Raw genomic sequence first — 20,664 nt, forward strand, 5'->3', positions numbered from 1 at the left:
GGGGTGTCACTCCCTCAGAAGGGTCTTAAGGTAGAGATGAGGGGTCGTGATATAAAAGCCGAAATGAGGATATGCACCAGCGTTTAAACCCCAATTTAGGTGGTGGGTGGGAAACTGCATGAGCTGATAACATTGACAAAGCTTCCACTCAACAATAATCATACAATAATATTGACTAATTCATCTTTTGTTAACTAGATTTTGCCACCTTGAGCTGTATTGGCAAATACTATTTTCAGAGCTGGCCCATTGAGAAGAAACAACACAGTTCTCCTACACAACATATATGCATTATATGTGGAATACTGGATAGTTTAACCTCATGATTCAAATTAAACACGATCCCGCTCACAGCTCATTGACATTCTCAACATGTGAAGAGATAGGACGCCTCCCTTTACGTCCGTTTCCTGACAATTTCTCTGATTCTACAACCCAAGTGAACGCCTGCCTGCATTAACTAAACTATCTTTTTAAAAACCTGCATCCTGTGCCTCAATTTGTATCAAGCTCCTGCTAACACTGTTACAAGATGCTCTGTGCACTCGGATGCTTTTAGTCAGAGCAAAAACAATGAGTCACGCAACAAATTAAGCATTCTTCACACCCAATTTTATTACTTTGATGTTTCAAAGCTTTATTTATCTGGGGAAAGTTTAATTATTTATTTATTTATTTATTTATAGGAAAAGCATTACAGTCACACTTTCCTAGCTACACTTAGTCTTTAATTGTTTTATTTGTAAGGGACCATCGCCATTTATCAAATGAAACTAAGCCATGAGCCAATTCTTCTTTTAACGCTGAGGCTAATTTCCATCACTTCTCACTAACTGGGTGTTAAAAACACATTAAGGACTTAAGGACACTTCATCAGCTCCAGGGGGGTGTTGCTAACCCCGTCTGATTTGGGGCTTTGAACAGCCAACATGCTTGACATGTTTTCCACCCAATAATAAATGCAACTGAGAGAACACCACCTCTGGGTTTCATCTGGTTGATTATTTCAATGGCGCTTATGAGAATTTGGCCGCTCCAGTGCAGCACCACAGTGGAGCGGACACGGGCCGTGCCACAGAACACGATGTGCCCCAATTTGATACCTGCGATAGAAGCTGGCCGAGCAGCAGCTGGCAACACGAGGCCTGCACCCGATGCTTGTTCTCAGCACCGGGAACAAAACAAGCAGCTGTGGGAGCGGTGGGTGGGTTGGCCCCCCGACTTTAAAAAGGAAGCCAGCCTGTGATTATCACAGTGCAAATCGAGGGCCCACAAAATGCCGTTTACATAATCAGGCCAGCTAGCTAACACTTGATGCTATTTAACTCCCGACACCTGCGGCTTAATAACAATTCTGACGCTGGATGAGCCGTCGATCTGTTCTAACAATGATATATATATATATATATATATATAGATATATAGATAGAGGATACACTTGATGAATCCTCTTTTAACAATGAAAGTGATGGCAGAAAACAGAACAAACTATACTTTGTCAATATTTAAATAACTTAAATGTAATGTGTTTTAAGAAAAGAAACAACCTAAGATACAAACACTACATTATTTGCCTATAACCACGTGCAACATGTCCTCTGCCCTATAACCACGTGCAACATGTCCTCTGCCCTATAACCACGTGCAACATGTCCTCTGCCCTATAACCACGTGCACCACCAGGTGCTGAAAACACTTGAAGACAGGAGCCTTGTAGGCCGACAAATATAAATGACCGTCCGCAAGAGTCAAAGCAAAAAGAGTGACCAGTGAGTTAGGTCACTTTGAATGTTGCATTTGTCTTCATCCTTCCTTTCTGTCCCTTTTTGTCCATTTTGTGATTTCCTACAATCCCAGTGTTCCTCTGACGAGCCTGGAAACATGCTGCACTCAGCTGTAAATTATATAGACAGCAACAGTGATAGCAAAAGCCAGACAAGCGTCTCTTCCAGTCACGGAGAAACTTCTCAGAAAGCAATATGTCACACACTGTGTTCTTGAATTGTGTATCGCGGCTGCTGTCTGTTCACAAGCAGATCTCTCTGCTGCTTCTGATTTATTCCAACGCGCTGAATGTGAGGGCAAAATGAAGGACGCCACACTGTAGCCGTTTGACTTCTGAGAGACTGACACCTAAAAAGACATTCGCAGTTTTGCTTTACGCAGCAGTCACACTCGACACGCTTAATGTCTGACGTCGTGCCACATTGTCGACATTCGAGATAAAGACGACCGACACAAAAGTAAGTCTGTTTGTGTGGCCTCGTTTTGTAGGACGACTGATAACGTACCAGACGGTCAGAAGTTCAACGTCCCATAACTCTTCATTGACAAAGCATTTCTGAGGCTGGGATACTTATTATCACGTGGAAGAGATTAAACACCGAGACATACCAAGCCGTGGCTTAATTATATCAAGCATCTCTGACTCATTGACCGCATTACAATGTCAGATGTAAGCCCCCCCACCGCCCCCTGCAGCACTGCCTAGACTAAACTTGGTCATCACACTGTATTTCCTAACACTGGGCATGTGATCAGTAGCCACATTATAAAGTGCAACGCTGAGATGCACCAACTAGCTCCCGTTTAACCCTCTCGCACACTGTGTCCACTTCAATTAGCCCTCGTTACAGACAAATGTAAAGTACATGAGATGTAAACGTTCTGAGGAGCCAGCGGGGTGTGTAGCATCAGTGAATGTAATGATTTGGATAGTGACGTCTGCAGATGTGTAACGCTGAAGACACAGTTCATCACTCCACATTATAGGGCGGGCGCTGTGATGCATCATGGGATCGGCTCTCTCAGGAGTCCTCGAAACGAGAGTCTCAGCCGGCGCCAGGAGCCGGTGACATCATGCTCCATTTCTGGCTTTCAAGTGGAGCATTCAGAAGCTAAAAAAGGTATCCATTAATGGGGACCAGCTGCACGCTCGGAAACACCAGTCAGTACCACAGATCCGTTCTGAGGAGTCAAGCGCAGCTGCCAAACATCGAATCACTGCTCGTCTTTTTCAACATGTCCTCAGGATATTGTGTCAGAAATTAATGTCTAATTCCTCAGCGGTCGGCCTACATTTGCAGCAGTGTGTGACATGTTTGAGCTACGGTTAAATAATCGCATCGAGCTATTAAAAAGGGAAAACCAAGTGATTCGCTAAGAGACACTGGTAAAAACCATCAATGGTGGAGGCAAAATAAACAAATGTAGTGGCTTTTGGAGGGAGGATTACATTTCCAGGTCGGCACTGAGAGGAGAACTAAGTATTGGTCTTAACCTCATTTTACTCTGCTCACTTAAGTGGCTCTCAAGGGACCAGTTCTCCAATTCATTCGGCCAGAGCCAGCAAGCAGTGTGTGTGTGTGTGTGTGTGTGTGTGTGTATGAAGTAAGATTTGAAAATGTCTGTATTTCTTGCCTCAGGGTCTGATTCATGCCCAAGTTCTATCCACAATGATGCAACTGTAACACACACACACACACACACACACACACACACACACACACACACACACACACACACACACACACACACACACACACACACACACACACTACATCAAAGTGTTCAGAGTGTGTCTGCCTACGCACTGTTAAATGACAGTGCGTAGGCAGTGTCATAAACGCAAATAATTCATCATCAAATGTTTTCTGGGGACATCGGTCGTTGTTCCAAGCGAGCTGAGCCGATACGAGAAGGTGGAGTTAAAGCACTGCAGACCGCTGATTGGTCAGAGGGATTCGTCACTAGTGCAACACGGGACGTCCTGCTCAAAACCACAGGTTTTTTTTTTTTAAATAGTCAAGCTACCGTCAATGGCGATTTTATTATTATTATTATTATTATTATTATTATTATTATTCACTTATTTTAAATGGCAGCCAGCTAAACTCCACCACACAATTGCAGACGAAAGGGTTCGGCGAGTGTCCCAAGTCATTTTAAGAGAGTCCTCACTCCAGATAACTCCAGGACTGGATGGATGAACCGCATTAAAAAAAAGATTCTCTACAACGCGTGTCAAATGTGGAGAGAGACCGTTTTCTGAAATGGATGCGGTGCGTGAGGAAACTTAGATTAAAAATGAATACCTTGCAAACGCCGACTACAAGCAGTAGCTTAGCGGCACCAAATATTTCATCCTACAACTGTGTCTGCCACGCTTGAGTAATTACTTCCTGTCTCCACAACGCTGCAGACAGCCTGAATGACTGGTGCTGCGATTCGGCCCTTTATCCCTAATAAGTGCACTTACAAGCTTATATTAAACAGTTAACACGCGATGATACATCCCCATCTAGGAACGTTTCCCCCGGGCATCAGTAGCATTTTGTATTTGTGGCTTGACAACTGATTCAGGGTCCTTAGGGATCATCTCCACTGAGCTCTTACTGTTTTTAGTCATCTAAACTACATTCAGCAGTCAGTGATGGGCGTCTTCTCCTCCACACAGACGAGAACACTGCAAATGAAATCCTCTTTGTTGCCAAACACTTCAAAATACATACAATTTAAACTCTTGGCGTGATCTCCGAGTGCACACGCTGAATAACCCGATGGAAGACTTTGTATCTAAGCAGCAGCTGTGTCCTTGTTAGGCTGATCTACTGTTCCTGCAACTTCCTGACTTTACAGCACTCTGGTGCCCAACTGTGCCGTTCATTAGAGGGAGAATTACATCTGCAGGAGATCCTTCTGCACTGTGTTGTCACGTCTGTTCAGAACCCCCTACCTCATCCCCTTCTCCCGTTTCACTGTCAGACGCCGGTCAGCCAGCGCCCAGCGCTTTGGCGTCGGCACCAGCGGCGATGATTCATCCGAAAGAGGGGCAGGATCCGTCTCCCTAATCAGACTGAACTAAACTTTCAAGGGTATTGATCAAGCATCTCTGTCAGAGCCATTAGAGACACTTGATGCATATGGTGTGTGCCAAGGGTCCATCCCTGCTTCTGTCAATGTGAAGAAGATTAAAGTGAGAAAAGAATTAAGGGAGGAGAGGAAAAACAGGGCTTTGGGGTAAATTGAGCAGAAATAGTGAGAAAGGCTTTAGTTTGCAAATCAAAGCTTGCGAGACAGGAAAATTGGAAAATGCGCTCCCACTGTCTATCAGCATGTGAGTATATTAGATCAAAGATGGCCGTGTCAAGGACATGAAGACATTATCAACCACATTTCTCAGTGTTATTATATCAAACCCACGTGTCCACAGACATTGTTATGCCAGTTGTTGGGGGTGTGAATGTGGGTCGATGTTCCAAATATCACAGAAGTGAAAACCATCGCACGTTTGGGTCGCCATGTCAGTCCAAGCACACCTCCTTCCTACAGAGCTGGTGTGTTAAATGTAATATCGTCTCATAGCGCTCGCAGGCCGCCGAATTAAATGAATAAATGGTGTCGTTGTCCTGAGAAAGGAGTACGGTACGGTGATTTACACCCCTACTATTTATGATGCATCATCATGTATTGTGAACTTAGCGTCGTCATAACTGGTAAACTCCTGTGCAACCCACTCATGCTCGCCTTTGTACAGTCTCTCCCTCTCTTCTTGCCACGCATCCAACTGCACATCGAGCCCGCAGGCAGCGTGAACTGGGGCACAAACAATAACAGTAATCATGGAAAATCATGTGCTGCTCTGGCGGAGGAGACCAGCTGACTGGCTGACTGGCTGACTGCTGGAGCCCAGAGGGCCTCCTGCACAAGCAACAGAGAGACAGAGAGGGGGTGGAGGAGGAAGAAAAAAAACCCCTTCAGAAAGCAAAGAGGAGAAGGATTCACCTCTCATCCCCTCGCCTCGACAAGCTTAGTCATCTTCGCTTCCACATTCTGCCCTTTTTTCATGGAGCTTCACAATCTCCCCTTCCCTCCTCCCACCGCCGTGCCATCCTCTCATTCACAACTCACCCCCGTGGAGGTCCACAGAGTGGTACATTCCATGACTACAAGCGCTCGCTTGGCGATACAGGCTGGAGCTTTAAGAAGGATGGGAGGACATGGCCGTGCGCCTGTGGGGAGCCTCTTTGACGAATGGTCGTGTCATGTATGATTAATAAACAGTGGGGTGGAGGACTGGATCATTGACTAAATGCAGGGTGCTAATGACCAGACGTAGATAAATCCACTAATTGTTCATCTTTAAATGAAACTATAATTGCTGTGTGAAATGAAAGCATGTTTCCAAGTTCAATCACCCTTTTGGATGAAAGACATTGCAAGGAGGTTTCTACTGAAGCCAGTATGACGGTCATGAATGAGCAGACCACAGATCAATCGGCCGCTCTGTACAGTGATCTAGTGCCGTCTTAGCTTTCATTACAACACCGGTGTGCGGGTGATCAATTGGCTGGTGTCTCATTACCGTCTGGCCGGGCAGCGAAAGCACTCAGATCAACGTCTGGGGAGGTCAGGCCGTGCAGAGTGTCCCTGAGTGACCAATAGGCGAGATTTAAACATAGACGCTGACCAACACGTTCATATATGATTTAACGTTATTACATCCGGGCCAAGGCAAATCCTCGGATAGTCCCATGTCCCGAGCTTAGAAGTCATTCCTCCGACTTCGGTGTGTTCATGAGCTTTGAGTCGTAATGTGGAAACTACATGGACGATACAAAGAAGATGTGTTCTAGGGACTTTGTTTTATAGCTCAGAGCAAAAGGGAACGGATCATGTGAGACATAAAATGTGTCCCAACACGAGCACCTGAAGTTTCCCAGTTGGGAACACATTTTTCAGATTGTTACGAAAGCACATGAATGCAGCTGCGGGTCGTGTCTCCACCCCGTGATGTGGATCCGCTACAAACCGTACAGGGTTCTACACCCTCGCCCCAAGTCAAGTCACATGTCTCGTGGACATTTTATTGTATATTTAGAATCATTATGTTGATGTTCTTCCCTTAACTACATCCTTAAAGGTCAGCTGGGCTTCTGGTGTTCCCTACGAGCTTAAGGACACCTGCTAATCGTGCAGGATCACAGGAAAAGTGACACTTTGGCTCAACGCACTAACGATCAATTAAACAAATGAAACAGTTTCCGTCTCCCGCGCATGTCCAGCGGGAGCAGAAGCTGGCGCTGCACATACAATCATATGCAGCAGCAGCTTTCATTAGACCATGTTTGGAAACAGTAAGTAAACAGCGTGGGGAGAAGGCTCCCGTAGCCCCTCCGGGCCCTCGCGAGTACAGTAACGCACAGCTGAGTGCTACGGGGGAAACGCCAGTTCGTCTGCCGATGTCCCGATACAGAGGGCGTTGGGGGATGGGAGGTCACATGTGCGCCATGGCTTTGGGTTGTCTACACGCTCTACATGTCCATCTCTTTCTCTGAACTGAGTTTATCAAGTAAGACATGGAAACACACCAGGCTCTCAGATGACAGTTGGGGCCCCATCGTTTCACGGAGGAGGCTTATCGTTCGGGGCAAGAACAAATTGCTCACCCTGCGCAATAAAACACAAGTTACATGAGCAGCAGCGATGCAGTTGAGGGTAAATCTGTCGCTTTATGTGCTGAATAGTGTTTAGCACCTGTAACAGAAATACTCATAATGTATACCACATAATTAAACTAAGAGGTAAGTTCATGAGAATAATGTCATTTCCCCTTTTTATTTTAATACACACAGACTAATGGAGAATGCACACAGTGTGGAAGAGACAATAAAGTATCCATCTATTAGAGCTGTAGGTATTTGTTCATCTGAAAACAGACGCAACACAGAAAAGCAGAAGTTCCTGATTATTAAAAAAGCAAGAACCAATTACTTTTGGAGCATTTTTTGCTTGAAATATCACTTAAACTACGAACCAAAATGAGTTGCAGATTAAGTACACTATAAGTGCTCTTCACCCGCAGGCTTGAAAAGTGTGTTCAATAAAAGGCTTTTCACACTCATCCAGTGCAGCTTCAGAACTGCGAGTGTTGTGAAACCAATCAGCGATGGATTGATTCAAGGAAGTTCCTGATGTAATATATTATATATATATATATATATACACACACACACAGGGCATGTCATGCAGCGAGCGGCTGATGACACATATACGGCTAATGGTTGCCTCCCTCTTTCCTCTGCTCTGTAACAAAATGGCCTGATGAAATGTAGAAAACAAGGGACAGTGGAGGGGAGGCACATCACGGAAGGGACAGGGGCACTATTGAGATAGTTATGCATGTAAGGGGGGGGGGGGGGGGGTGAGGGGGATGCGGTGTTGCCTGGAAGCGCCGAGTGGGGACAGCGAATGTCACTCCGATCGGTCGAAAGTGTCATGACAAGTAGTGGAGCCGTGGCCTCTGATGGGGAGAGGGGAGAAACAGAGGAGAAGAGGGAGACACAAGGCAAAGTGCAACATAACAGAAAAGGCAGTGACAGCAGAAACAGAGAGAGACAGAGGGGGGGGGGGCGGGAGAGAAGAAGAACAAGTGGAAGGGAAGTTTGTGGAGGGGCCAACGCCTAATCCTGCCAGCGCTCGCGGCTTCAGGAACAGAGGAGTGATATCAGTAAAGACACATTCACAGCCTGCCTATCGTCTAAAGGAGGCCACTTCTGTCTCCCCTCGTTCGCCACCTCCTCTGCAATCACAGAGTGGAGGGAGACCTGGAAACTTATTCGCCTCTTTAAGAATCCCACTACATGATTATCTGAGCGTTGCTCCACGCTGCCGGTTCAATCGCTGCAACATTGCATCTGCGTTAAAGAGGTGTCGGAGGCAGTGCGATCATTACAGGCCTAATCGAGAGCAAAGACAGTCTAACGCACCGGCACAAAAGGTGACGGCTGCTTCTGTGGAATAAAGCTCATTCTTATTGTCCAGACATGCAAAAGCTGCGAGCACAAGATCATACCTGCTGCATATTAAACAGAAGCTCAGCAGAGGCACTTCTCCGCTCGCTAAATGCCTCTTGTGTGATTACCGAGGTCTGACAAACCTCTTCACAAACTATTAAGAGTGATGTTGATATCATACAAGCCAATGAAACGCCATCAGATTAATTAATGGAATCGTTAATGCCGGCACGACGCCAGGAGGATCCCAATCGCCGGAGTGACATCTAATTTAAGCCGGGTGTCAGGAAAAGCACCAGAACACTATGTCAGCTCTGTCATTACACGGTGACAACCGATACATCACCACAGCGCCACCACGCAGCCGTCACTGCCGGTGGATATCAATGAAATAATCTGATAATGGAAATGTTATTTCACTCTTGGCAGCTTTTGCTTTGTGTGGAAACGAAGCGGTGGGAATGGTTTTGGACAGGAGAGGAAGATGGATCCAAACGTGCTATTCCAAGAGGTAAGATGCCTTACTCTGTGTGGAAGCTATGAACAGCATATTGTCACGTACTCTCACACGGTATATTATGTCCTCTGTGTGTAACTTCCGAGGAGGGTAAAAATCCCCGAGGCCGAAGCAGGAGCTGGAAACCACATAACCCCGAGTTCAAACCCACAGCGTGAGGCGAAGCCCAGATGAAAACCCTGCAGAGGCTGTCTTTTGTTGAAGGCATATTTATAACATCTCGACCGCCAGACTCCCAACGATCTGTTCCACACTGCAGAATGAAGAGGTGTAAGTGGGTTAATTCACATTATTCTAAAAGGCCATAGGGCTAAAGCAGATACAGAAATAGTGTTCTGGCTGGATTCATTCAAAAATTGGAAGTATCATTTTTAACACTTCAAACCCCTTTTAAGGAGTAATGTGAGATCACACCGAAGCAGACACAGTGTGTGCCTCGCCTGTGTCTCTGAAACCATGCGGATTACTGTGCCCATCAAACAAAGTCCTCCTCTCCCCACCACCACCACCAGCAAACCTCCAGAGTCTTCTGGAAACAGAGTGGGGAGAGCGTGTGACTAGAATTACTGACACACTTTTACAAAGTGCTAATCTCTGCTTACTGTAGGACTTATGAGGAAATACTTTTCCCCTCCACATATTGCTACAAATACGAACACGCCACAGTAAAATGTCAAGCTCAATATCTCTGTTATGTTTCACTGATTTGACAGCAAACAAAAAGGCGAGCCTGCAGTGTCACACAACCAACATGGCTGAATGCACACTGAATGAGAACTGTGCCTGGGATTTTTAAATACCAACTACCATCAGGTTTTGTTTGGGGGATGTCTGAAATCTGACATTTGAGTTGGTTAAACACAGCACTGGAGTAGCATTACAAGTGCTGCAAGCTTAACACACTAATATACCATTATTTATCCAACGTTTTAATAAACCATCGTTATGCAATGGAAGTCCAACTGATAATTAGACCCCAGTTCCCAAATGTTTAAAACGATGCAAAAACATTCCACAAATTTGCTCTCCTAAACTGTTAAACTCTCTTGCATGGTTTAATTTTGATTTAGCAAGAGTCACTGAGTTGGAAAATGTTCCAAAGTAGCGGTACTGGAAGACAATATTTGTGCCATGTTCATTTAAGAATAATTTAGTGCAAATTGGAAGATAATTACCCAATTCTAAATGAGGCATACTGCTCGGGATGAATATATATTACATCGCTCTTATTGAGAGTTGTAGTTCATCCAGTAAAAAAAGGGTTTGTAGGAATCTAAATGAGAACAAAGTGATGGTGTATGCAACAAGACAGCAAAGCAACAAAACTGGAGGAAGGTTCAAAGTGGGCAAAATACACCAAACTGTTAAGTAAAAGCTATTAAATACAAAGGTTTAAGTGCAAATTACAAAATATTCCTGGCAAATTGGATCAACACAGATAAAATACCCGGATTCACAGTCTCCTCATCTTTCCTGCCTATAGCTAAACTGTCAAATGACACAAAAATAATCTTTAAAAAACGTCTAAATCCTTGCTGTGTACCTGTGGCAGGGCGGAGCTGAGCTGGCGCTGCAGAGAGTCACGGTCGTAGATGACGTCCTGAAGGTGCTGCTGGGACACGCCGAGGCTCTCCTGCGTCTCCCTCAGCGTGTCCAGCAGCCGGTCCCTCTCGTCCAGCATGTTGACCATCAGCTGCTCAAAGTGGGAGTCCGGGTCTGAGGAGCTGCTCTGAGAGCCGCGCTGGTTCAACGCCGTGTCCTCGCTGATGGTGGGCATCACCTCGCACATCATCTTGGCGCTTCCGGGGAAGAGGGAGATCGGAGAGAAGACAGAGTTACGACAGGACATGAAGACAGTGTCGCAGTAAAACAAGGTAAATTGTGTTTGGACTTATTTCTGTTGGCTTATCGTCAAATATAGTCATCGATTTCCAGTCTCTAGCAGGAAGCCTTTTATATATTTAAGTATATATTGAATAACAATTTTATGTTTCATATATTGATTATTACAACCTGCGAGATAACTTCAAGGTCATTTCATGCTGCACTCTTTACTTTACTGACCCCCAAGAGGAAATTAGCCTCCATTTGTTAGCATGAATCAGAAGTAATCCACTAACTCCATTACTCAATAAAAACGTTAAATGTAGCGTGTACACAGGAAACCATTTAAAAACACATTCAACAGCAAGAGGCTCCATTATGTAATAGAAAAACAATAAATGTCAATTCACTTTTCAATCAAGTGAAGGAGTACACTCTTCAATTGTAATATATACATACATAAATAAAGCTGGTTAAATTAAGGCTAACCATTACTAAAGGTGAGGCCAGTTCTGAAGACCAACTTTAAAATCATTTGTGATGGAGAAATTGTGATGGCCGGTGAGTATGTGACCGGGCCTGACAGTCGGAGCTCGACTCAGCGTCACCCCAAGCTGCAGAGATGTCTTGGGAGGCTGGGCGTTCTGCCCTAGATTTCACGCTTGTGCGGTTTGATGATCCAGCCCAGATCAAGTTGCATAATACACCATATCTATGCTATAGTGGATATGTGAAACCATATTCCAGCTTCCCCCGAAGGACTTTTAAAATCCTCCAGAGTCATCTTAACCGATGGAATAGTTCATGAGCTAAAACCAGGTTTGCATCGTCACACTTCAGAGTCATGTGAAGAAGCAAGCTAAGCTAAGCTAAGCTAGCAATAAACATGCGTTAAAGATTTACCGAGGTGAGGTAAACAAAGTATGAGAGATGCACTTAGGATACTGGAATACTTTGCTTCTTACCGTGATTTAATATCAGTTTAATCCCAGTGCGTTGAGTTGAAAGAGATACCCAGATATGTTTAGCCTAGCTTAAAGCTCAAAGCAGGGGGGAAACAGTTAGCCTCGCTCAAAGGAGGGAGAAACAGTTAGCCTCCATCAAAACATTAAGAAATACACCTTCCAACAGCACCAAAGTTGTCTTAACAACTTATTATATCTTATTAACAAGCGAGGCAGTTACTAATACATCTAGGAATCATTAGGGGTTTCATTTAGAGCTGCAACATTGTGTGAAGCTAGCATCTTCAGGAGGACTTCTGAAGTGCTTCGTTGACAGTCACTGGACACGAGCAGTTGGCTCGTTAGTCATACATCTAAGTCTTCTCATTACACATGTAAAATACATGATATAATGTGTGAATATAGCAGACTTTAAGTTGATAAAAGGCAAAAAGCTATGCTAACCATTTCCCCCAGCAAGGTAAAGTAGGCTAGTTTAGTTTGGTTAGCTCAGTTAGTCCTTCATTGCAGGCCTTCCAGAGAACACATACCGACATAAATCATGATTCATGGTATAAACTAACCCCAAAGAACAGCCAACAACATATTTTGACCATTTCCTTTTTCAGTCTTACACAAATATATTAAAAAGGTGTCAGTCTGGTGCTTAATGTACCAACAACAATCCAAAAGCAACACACGTATACTAACAGGTTAATCACTTCCATTTAATCTCAACAGTAGATCGTATTTACTGCGGTGACCCAGGCCAGGTTGTGAGATTTCAGTATCCCATTGCCCAGACTTGCTCCCCTCTGGGTGGGTTATAATGGAAGGTCTGTGCCTCAGCATGTTCTGGCAGCAAGATGGGGTCTCCCAAATCTTCTTCAGGCAGCTGGCCAGACTCACCAGTTCACCATTCAGCCACCATCCGCTGCCATTTAGACCTGAGAGACCGAGCCTGTGTGTTGCTTGGCTGGACTCTCTGCACATGTCAGCCGTTTGCTTGGAGAGAGCAAGCCAGCCGGCGGACAGACCAGGACATGGGTGATGCATTTTAAGTAGAAAGTAGTGATTTATTCCTGACTCTGGCTCAATGCGTGTCAGTTGAGTGCAGGGAGGAAGGTGCTGGATGCATACAAATCCATACAAATATGGCATCTTGCAGTTGATATCAAAACAGACTACAGGCAAAAAGTATCGACGCTGATTGTAAATGTCTGTGTTGCTTGTGGCAATCCGTTACAAGAAAGAAATCCACCCTCAGGTCATATTCTACTACGAAAAAAGTATAAGTGATTCCTTGGTACGTTCCCACCAAGTTAACTTTATTTTAGTTAAAGATTTAAAGTCAAACTTTATTGACACTGTTGGTGCGGAAATGTTTAACTCTGACTGTTCGGCAAAATGCAAAATGGCAGCTCTTGTTTCTGAATGTTTAACAGCAAAAACTGACCTTACACAGCTTACAACTTCCCAGTGATCCCACATCTCGCTGTGGTCTCCTCAATATATCGACAAATAGGCCCTGAATTGCCAGGCGCATTTCTTGTTGTTTAATGGCGTTTTGTTTTCTCCTTTAAGCCATGCGGAAAGCAAAGTGTATCGAGGATGTTTTCTGCTTCATGGCACATACAATCCCCTTTTGCCCTATTCCTGCACCTTATGCTTTGATCTCACCGTGACTGCCCCTTAGATCAGGTCTACTGTCTATGAAAAATCAATAGACACGGAGGGAAAGTGCACTGACTTTTTTTCTGCGCCCTTAGACGCATTAAGCAGCCTTCCTGGAAACCAAAAGCAAATCATATCGCTCAATTAAACATGTATCCGCTTAATTTTGTCAATCAAACAGGCATCGGGCCTGTCTTTTCAGCTAAAGTGCAGATTCACAAAAGGGAAAAGACAAAATATCATGTCGGCAAAGCCATGAAGCAAAATGCCGTGATAAACACCCACTGCTTTTCCCTAAAATGTCCTCTTTTGTGATGAAAATGTGCTCCTCTGCCGCTCGATTTTGTCAGTGTAGTGCATGTTTGAGCAGCAAGTCATTAGTTTCTCTCTAGAGTGAAGCAGACAAGCAGAAGTGATGATAGGTAAGAGCTCGTGTGATCCTCTTGGACAGATAAAACAATAAATCACCCACAGTGGGCAGTGTGAAAAATGTGTGGCCTGAGCTCCATTTGCCAGCTGGGATGCAGATGTTGTCTAGATTGCGTTCGCTCGCAGCGACAATACTACTTCCTCACAACTGAACAGCCAATTTGACCCTCATTACAACAGCTGTTTGGTCTACAGATATTCATAGAGCCTGAAACAGGGCGACTCGGGAAGTGGTGTCGTTCTGTGCTCATTTCCTCTGCAATGTAACATCATGGCACATGATATGATAATGTACACCAAGAAATCTGCCCTCAAATTCCACTAGCGTGTCAGACTTTGGCTTAGCATAAATGCATGTCTAATAATGATGCATACGATTGTATCCGTCAGAATGATACTAGCGGAGAGAAATTGCTATTTGTAGCAATAGACTAAGAATGTTGTACAAACAAGATGAACCCTAAGTGACTGAATTTAGCCCGGCTGGTTAAAGATGTTAAATGTGAGTCTGGAATTATGCAGAAATCATGGGAGGGAGGGACGTCAACTCGCTCAATTGAACATATTGTGGGCCACAGATTCAATGAGAAATGCACACAGACAGACAGGCAGGGATCTGGGCTTTTCTCTCCATGCCATATGCCAATCAATAAATTATTCAGAGGGATAGGAGTGAGGTTTTCTTCCCAATCAGTGCAACAAATCCAGGGCCTTTTTATTCCGCTTAGCAGCCTCTTCCAAGCTCAGACACCTGGCTCCAGGCTGAAGTCTATAGCTGGCAGCAGGAATTTGCTGAGCAAACTCACAACCTACAGAACACTAAAACTGAAGAGATCACAGGTTAAGGTTCTTTTTTGGGTATTTTCCAGGACTCTCGGGGTGTGAGAGACACTCTAAAACCACAGGGGTTTACTGCTGCAGCCCAGTATTAATCAAAATCACATCTATATGTACAATTTACATCCGATGACAGGGCTGAGATACCTCGCACTGGGGCTAGATTCTAACAATCTCATGAGAACACGAAAATCCATCTCGTCAGGTTTCAAGTAATGCGTTTGCATCTGAACCACAGATTTGAACTTCCTGTAAGGAGTTACTGGAAGCGACAGGTGTGGTTTAGGTGTGTTTGTTCCTAGCGTAGATGCTGCATCAGTTGAACTGGAGAGAGAAAGAACGGCACTGAAGGCATCAATTGAAAAGATGTCTTCCCGACTGACGGTGTCAAGAGTTTGCATATGCACATGGTTCGTTGATCTAATTGGTGGAAGTTGGCCACGCGATAGATTGGTTCATCCAATCACCTGCCAGTAGCGAACAGTTTCCAATGATGACCTCTCAGATGGAACAAACCATCAGGTTAAGGTCAAACACAGGAAGTAGTGTGGAGATCGTGGGTGGTGGACGGGTGTGTAGCGTAGTTCATGTCTTGTCGCACAGTAAAATAGACTAAATGAAGAACAAACTTCTGGCTGGAGAGTTCCCCTGAGTTTAACTGAAGCAGGCAGTGAGCTATCTATATGGGACACATGTAAATGTTGCCACTTTAGTAGAAACACTCCAGTTTGGGAAGAACAAATCAGCAAGCGGCGGCTAATTTCCTGAATGTCTTCAGTTAATCTCATTAATGGGAACAATTGTGTGAGTAGATAAGGAGCAGCTATACAAAACAGCAGTGTGTTGCCGAGCAATATACGGCCAATGTGAGGCCAATTCAGCACTATTCACCACCTGGGAAACATCAAAAGGCATGTGTAGGAGCGAGCGTGTGCAGAACAAGCAGAGGACTGAACACGACACTCTGTGGCTTTGCAGATAAGCCGTGCCGCTGTATGCTTGTTGAGCTGACTTTTGGAGATGCTAAAAATAAGACCAGCATTATTTAATAGTGTGTTTATAGCTTTGTTATTATCAAGCATGGGATTCCTAAATCTTTAACTCATTAAGCAAGGAGATGCTCATTTAGAAACGAAAACTAGGCGCAAAAAAAGCCCATTAGGAAACCAATCTTTTATGAAATACGAGGTCAATTTTCAAACATTTGTAACTAGCTTCAGTTCATCACAACATGAATGTTACACCAAATTGTTTGGATGATAATGCACTTCACTTACATCAGTACCACAAGCGCTGGGCTGATTACACACGTCGCTTTGCGGCCGTCAGGGGAGCTGACTAATGGGAAATGTTACTTTTAAATAACGTCTGTGTTTGATTTCTTGGCATGCTGCTGAGCGCAAAGTGCATCTACAGACTGCATTGATGAGCACAAATAGTGTAATGGGTAAACTGTTGCATGCCGCTCTTCCCCACTTTGGCATCCATATCAGGCCGACAGGTGGAGAAAGTGTGACGCGGCATTTTTGTGAATGGAACGGACCAGATTGCATGGTGCACTCATAGTGCTGAGAAATCCCATTCAAATGGATCCCAGCACCAGAGAGACATCTGACAACCGAGAGACTGCCTGCCAAGAAAACAACAATTCAAGTCTATTTAATTGAATCACAGCCACAGGAACATACAACAGCACTCAGGCGGGAGTCTGCTGAGCGGATGGAGCAAACTATTATCTCATCTCCAAACGCTGCATCGAGCTGATCTGTGACCTGCAGTGCTGTGACATTCTGGGGTGATGCAACAGTCATGCGTGATGAAAAGTTATATTGAGGCTAATTGATGCGGTTCGGATGAAAACGTCGGTCACTACAATACAGTGCAAGGCTCTCGGACACTGGAGGAGTAATAAAAACCGGGCATGTTCAGAAAAATGTTGGAATAAGCCATTATAGCCACAATGTCATGTGACTGGTTTGAGGCATTGAGACATTTAGGTCATGACCTCTGGATGTTGTCACGGGATATGGGGCATTTCAGAGATCTAAAGGTGCTTTTCTATGTAGATTAGCACAGGGTCAGATTAGCCTTTTAGCATCTATCGGCTCTTTTGGTTTCACAGCCTGCAACTTTACTCTTCTGGTTCACTCTCACTGCTCTCAGGCAGCAATCTTCAGTGAAAAAGTGCTGATAACTCCACTGTGCACCAGCTGCCAGGCAGCACAGATAAAGTTAGCTGCTAGCAGGTGAACATAGTGCAGCATTTAGCAGCTAAAGAGCAAGATATCTCCCTCAGGAGTTGAAAGACTAAAGCTAAAAGGAGAGTGAATGTTGGACCGACATTCGCCAGGTAGGGTCTTAGAAATATTGTGGAAAATACGAAGCTAAGGTTTTCACTGAACAGCAACGACATGGTGGGATTTTCAAAGGCTGGTGGCAATAGTTGTCAGTTTCATATTCTAATATTTGACTATTTCTAGGCCAAGAAATATAAATACATGAATGCTATTCCTGGAATGTGCAGAGGGCTCTTAGAAAACAACATTTAGACAGCACATGAAGGGAAACAGAGAGAGATTAATGAATAAACTGCCTTGTTGTAAAGTGACATTAGGACACCAACATACTGACAGTTGTGTAAAATAATCTACAGCAATCTGTGAACACTTGTTTTCATGTTTCGTTTCGCAAGTGACCGTTAAAAACACGTGTAAAACAGAGATTTAGTAAAGAAGCGGGGGGAGAGAACGAACATTCATCAGAAGAGGAACAAAATATGGAAGCAACAAGAAAAGCGGTTTCATTTACCAGATTTCTTGTCGGTGTGCGGAAGCCTATATTCTTTTATCATAACAGAGAACACACCGCATGTAAAGTGATGTCACTGGGAAGACGACGTAAGCCTAACCCTCAAACATCTATGTTATATAGAATCCCATCTGATGGACCCAACAACTGTTGCTTTCCTTGAACATCAGTTTCAGCCCATATTAAACAGCATGATGAGATCCATACAGCAGAACATTAAGGCGAGACGCTACAGGCAAAAACATATTTAAAGTATTTTGCTTCCATAGCACATCTTCTTTCAGACTAGTGGGAAAAAAACATCCAAAAAACACATCTGAGCGGTAAAAAGTGAATGAGATGGGATGAAGAGGGTGTAGAGTAGAGTTACACCCACCCTGCTGCCATTAGGGAGGCGGGAAAGGGACAGCAGGCTGTGTGCGAAGTGTGTGCGTCTCCATTTGTCTGAGTGTGCTTCACCTCCACCTGTGTGCGCATCTGTGAGGGAGGAAGGGAGGTTCTCTGTGTGTGTGTGTGTGTGTGTGTGTCTTCTGATGTGTGTTTCATTGGCTGTGTGATCAACTGGAAATAAGTCTGCATGCACATGAAAGCATCAAAGGACAGCATGTAGCCTATAACATCGCCCACAATCCCCTGCAGCAAGGTCATGCAAACCATCAATCGATGGAGATTGAATACGAGCACAGGTCGAGGTGAAAAAAAGAAAACAAAATCAAGAAAAGAAATAAAGCTCGGCTTGTAACGGATCTGAACCGTGCCGCCTGCCACCACCGCCGACGTTACCTTCTTCATTATGAAGGTTTTTCTATAGTTAAACTTGGCTCATAAAAGCTGCACTTAAACCATCATTTTATAGACATTAAAGCTTCTGCCACAGGTAGCCACCCCTCTGCATGACACCTCAAGGTAGTAAAAGCTTTGTCTGCACACCAGACATATCAGGCAGCGGAGTGTATTTGCATGATTGATGTGAATCCCAAAGTCCCATTCTTTAATGCAAAGCTGTTCAATTAAGCATCCCTGCTTCTGCATAATGCATCTGTAATCACACTTGTGCCACAACTTCAGCGAGATGTAGGCTTAACGCATGTGAACGCAAATATTGTCATGTTCCTTTATTATCACTGTTGCAAAATGTTCATTTGTGAGCTCAGAGCTGGATCGCAGCTTTGCCTGCGGGCTATTAACCTCCTAGCATTAAAAATTAAACCAGCAGCCCCTGCATGTGTGTGTCTTTTCATTCATTCATTCATTCATCGTGTGAATGGGATGGTAGATGTGGATGGATGACAGAGAGGCTGTTTTTGCTCTGTCCCTGCCTGCATCTCTATAATAGCAGGTAATAATACTGTTTATAGGAGGGGCAGCTGTTCCCCCTATGACAGCTCCTATTTTTACTGTTATTAACCACACACACACACACGCGCACGCACACGCACACACACACACACACACCAGGCGGCCTGACTGCGGCTGATCACGTCTTTACACCGCTGTAACATCTCCTCCTTGTTCTCTCAAATGATAATTGGGGAGAATCCTTGGCTATTGTCTCAAGTGCATTACATCATGCCAGCCTCTCAGTCTGCATCCCGCCCCCCTTTAACTCTCTCCTCTGTCTCTCCACTCACTGTGACAGCCGGCCGTATATCTTCCCCCTGCAGAGCCCCACAATGTCAACCACACGCACGAAATGTACATGATATACACCACGTATCAAATCCACGCCAGGAGCCTCCTGGTCCCCCCCCAACATCACCCATCATCACACCACTGGTTGGAGGATGTGAAGGAGGGCACCGCAGGAAAAAATCACCTTGAGCCTGCAGGAAGCAGGGCAATGTAGGTCACCGCAATACCGGCGGCAACAGTGTGCATACTCACAATGTATTCCTTTACTATGAGTGTGAGGCTCGGGCAGCGGATCAATGACAACTGCGGTCTCGGCGAGCTAAAGCATCAAGCGGGCAATCCTAGGAGGCTTCTTCAGTGCGAGCCAGCAGCAGCAGCAGCAGCAGCGACGCCGAGGATCCGATCGGGAAGGTGCGGCTGATCCCCGCCGCTGGCATTGTCGAAAAGCAAAAGAACAGCAGTAATCGCCAAATTAGCCGCGTCGGGTAATGACATTTGATTTCCGGGGCTGCACACACACCGGTTAAGAAATTATGGCATGTTACAAATTGTGCTGTGATAAGTGGAGCTGGAAAAGACCATTGTCGGAGCTGGCGGAGGGGAGGCGTGTTGAGTCTTAAAGTTGCAGCTGTGCAATTATTTCCCCACCTCTGTGTGCAGACCTATATTTATAAATAGGATAATAATAATAACACTATTAGAAATTGTTTTTTTTTTTCCAGTATCAATCCACTTTTTTTTAATACTATAATAAAATATTAATAATAGAAAATTATTTAATAGTGCGGATATTTTCTATACATTTTTTTTATTAAAATGTCTCCTTATCCTGACAGCATTTGTATAAAATGTAGAATTATTTCGTGCTCCTGGACCAATGAAGTCACGCCTTTCCATCCAGTAGAAACACCCCCCCCCCCCAGAGTCGGTAAAGAAGCTCACCTTCTCCTGTCTCACAGATGGTCTCTGCCGGGATCCAAGTGTTGTATTTGGGATTGTTCTGAGTCGCTGACAGTTGCATTTACTCTGGTATGACTCCAGACATTTTGGAAATTAAAGTAACCCCCTCTGCTCAGTTCTCTTTTTAGTAAGATGTTGTTCATCAATATTATATTAAACAGGTTTCTGATGATGATATTTAAGTGAAAAGTGTTCTTCCAAGGCCCTTTCCTATTTAAACATGACATTGTCTCCATGGACAAAG

General features: G+C 44.5%; 1 protein-coding gene across 1 annotated transcript in view; it reads right to left on the reverse strand.

Moving 5' to 3' along the window:
• The window catches only part of ppfia2 (PTPRF interacting protein alpha 2), a 130,046-nt gene extending 110,080 nt beyond the window's left edge, over window positions 1–19,966 (reverse strand). The window contains 2 exon segments of the mRNA XM_029461695.1: window positions 10,856–11,111; window positions 19,713–19,966. Of these exon segments, the coding sequence (XP_029317555.1) occupies window positions 10,856–11,104 (249 nt within the window). The 5' untranslated portion in view covers window positions 11,105–11,111; window positions 19,713–19,966.
• Window positions 19,967–20,664: the final 698 nt, after the last annotated feature.

This window comes from Cottoperca gobio, chromosome 23, assembly GCF_900634415.1.
Source record: "Cottoperca gobio chromosome 23, fCotGob3.1, whole genome shotgun sequence".
NCBI classification, from domain to species: Eukaryota; Metazoa; Chordata; class Actinopteri; order Perciformes; family Bovichtidae; genus Cottoperca; species Cottoperca gobio.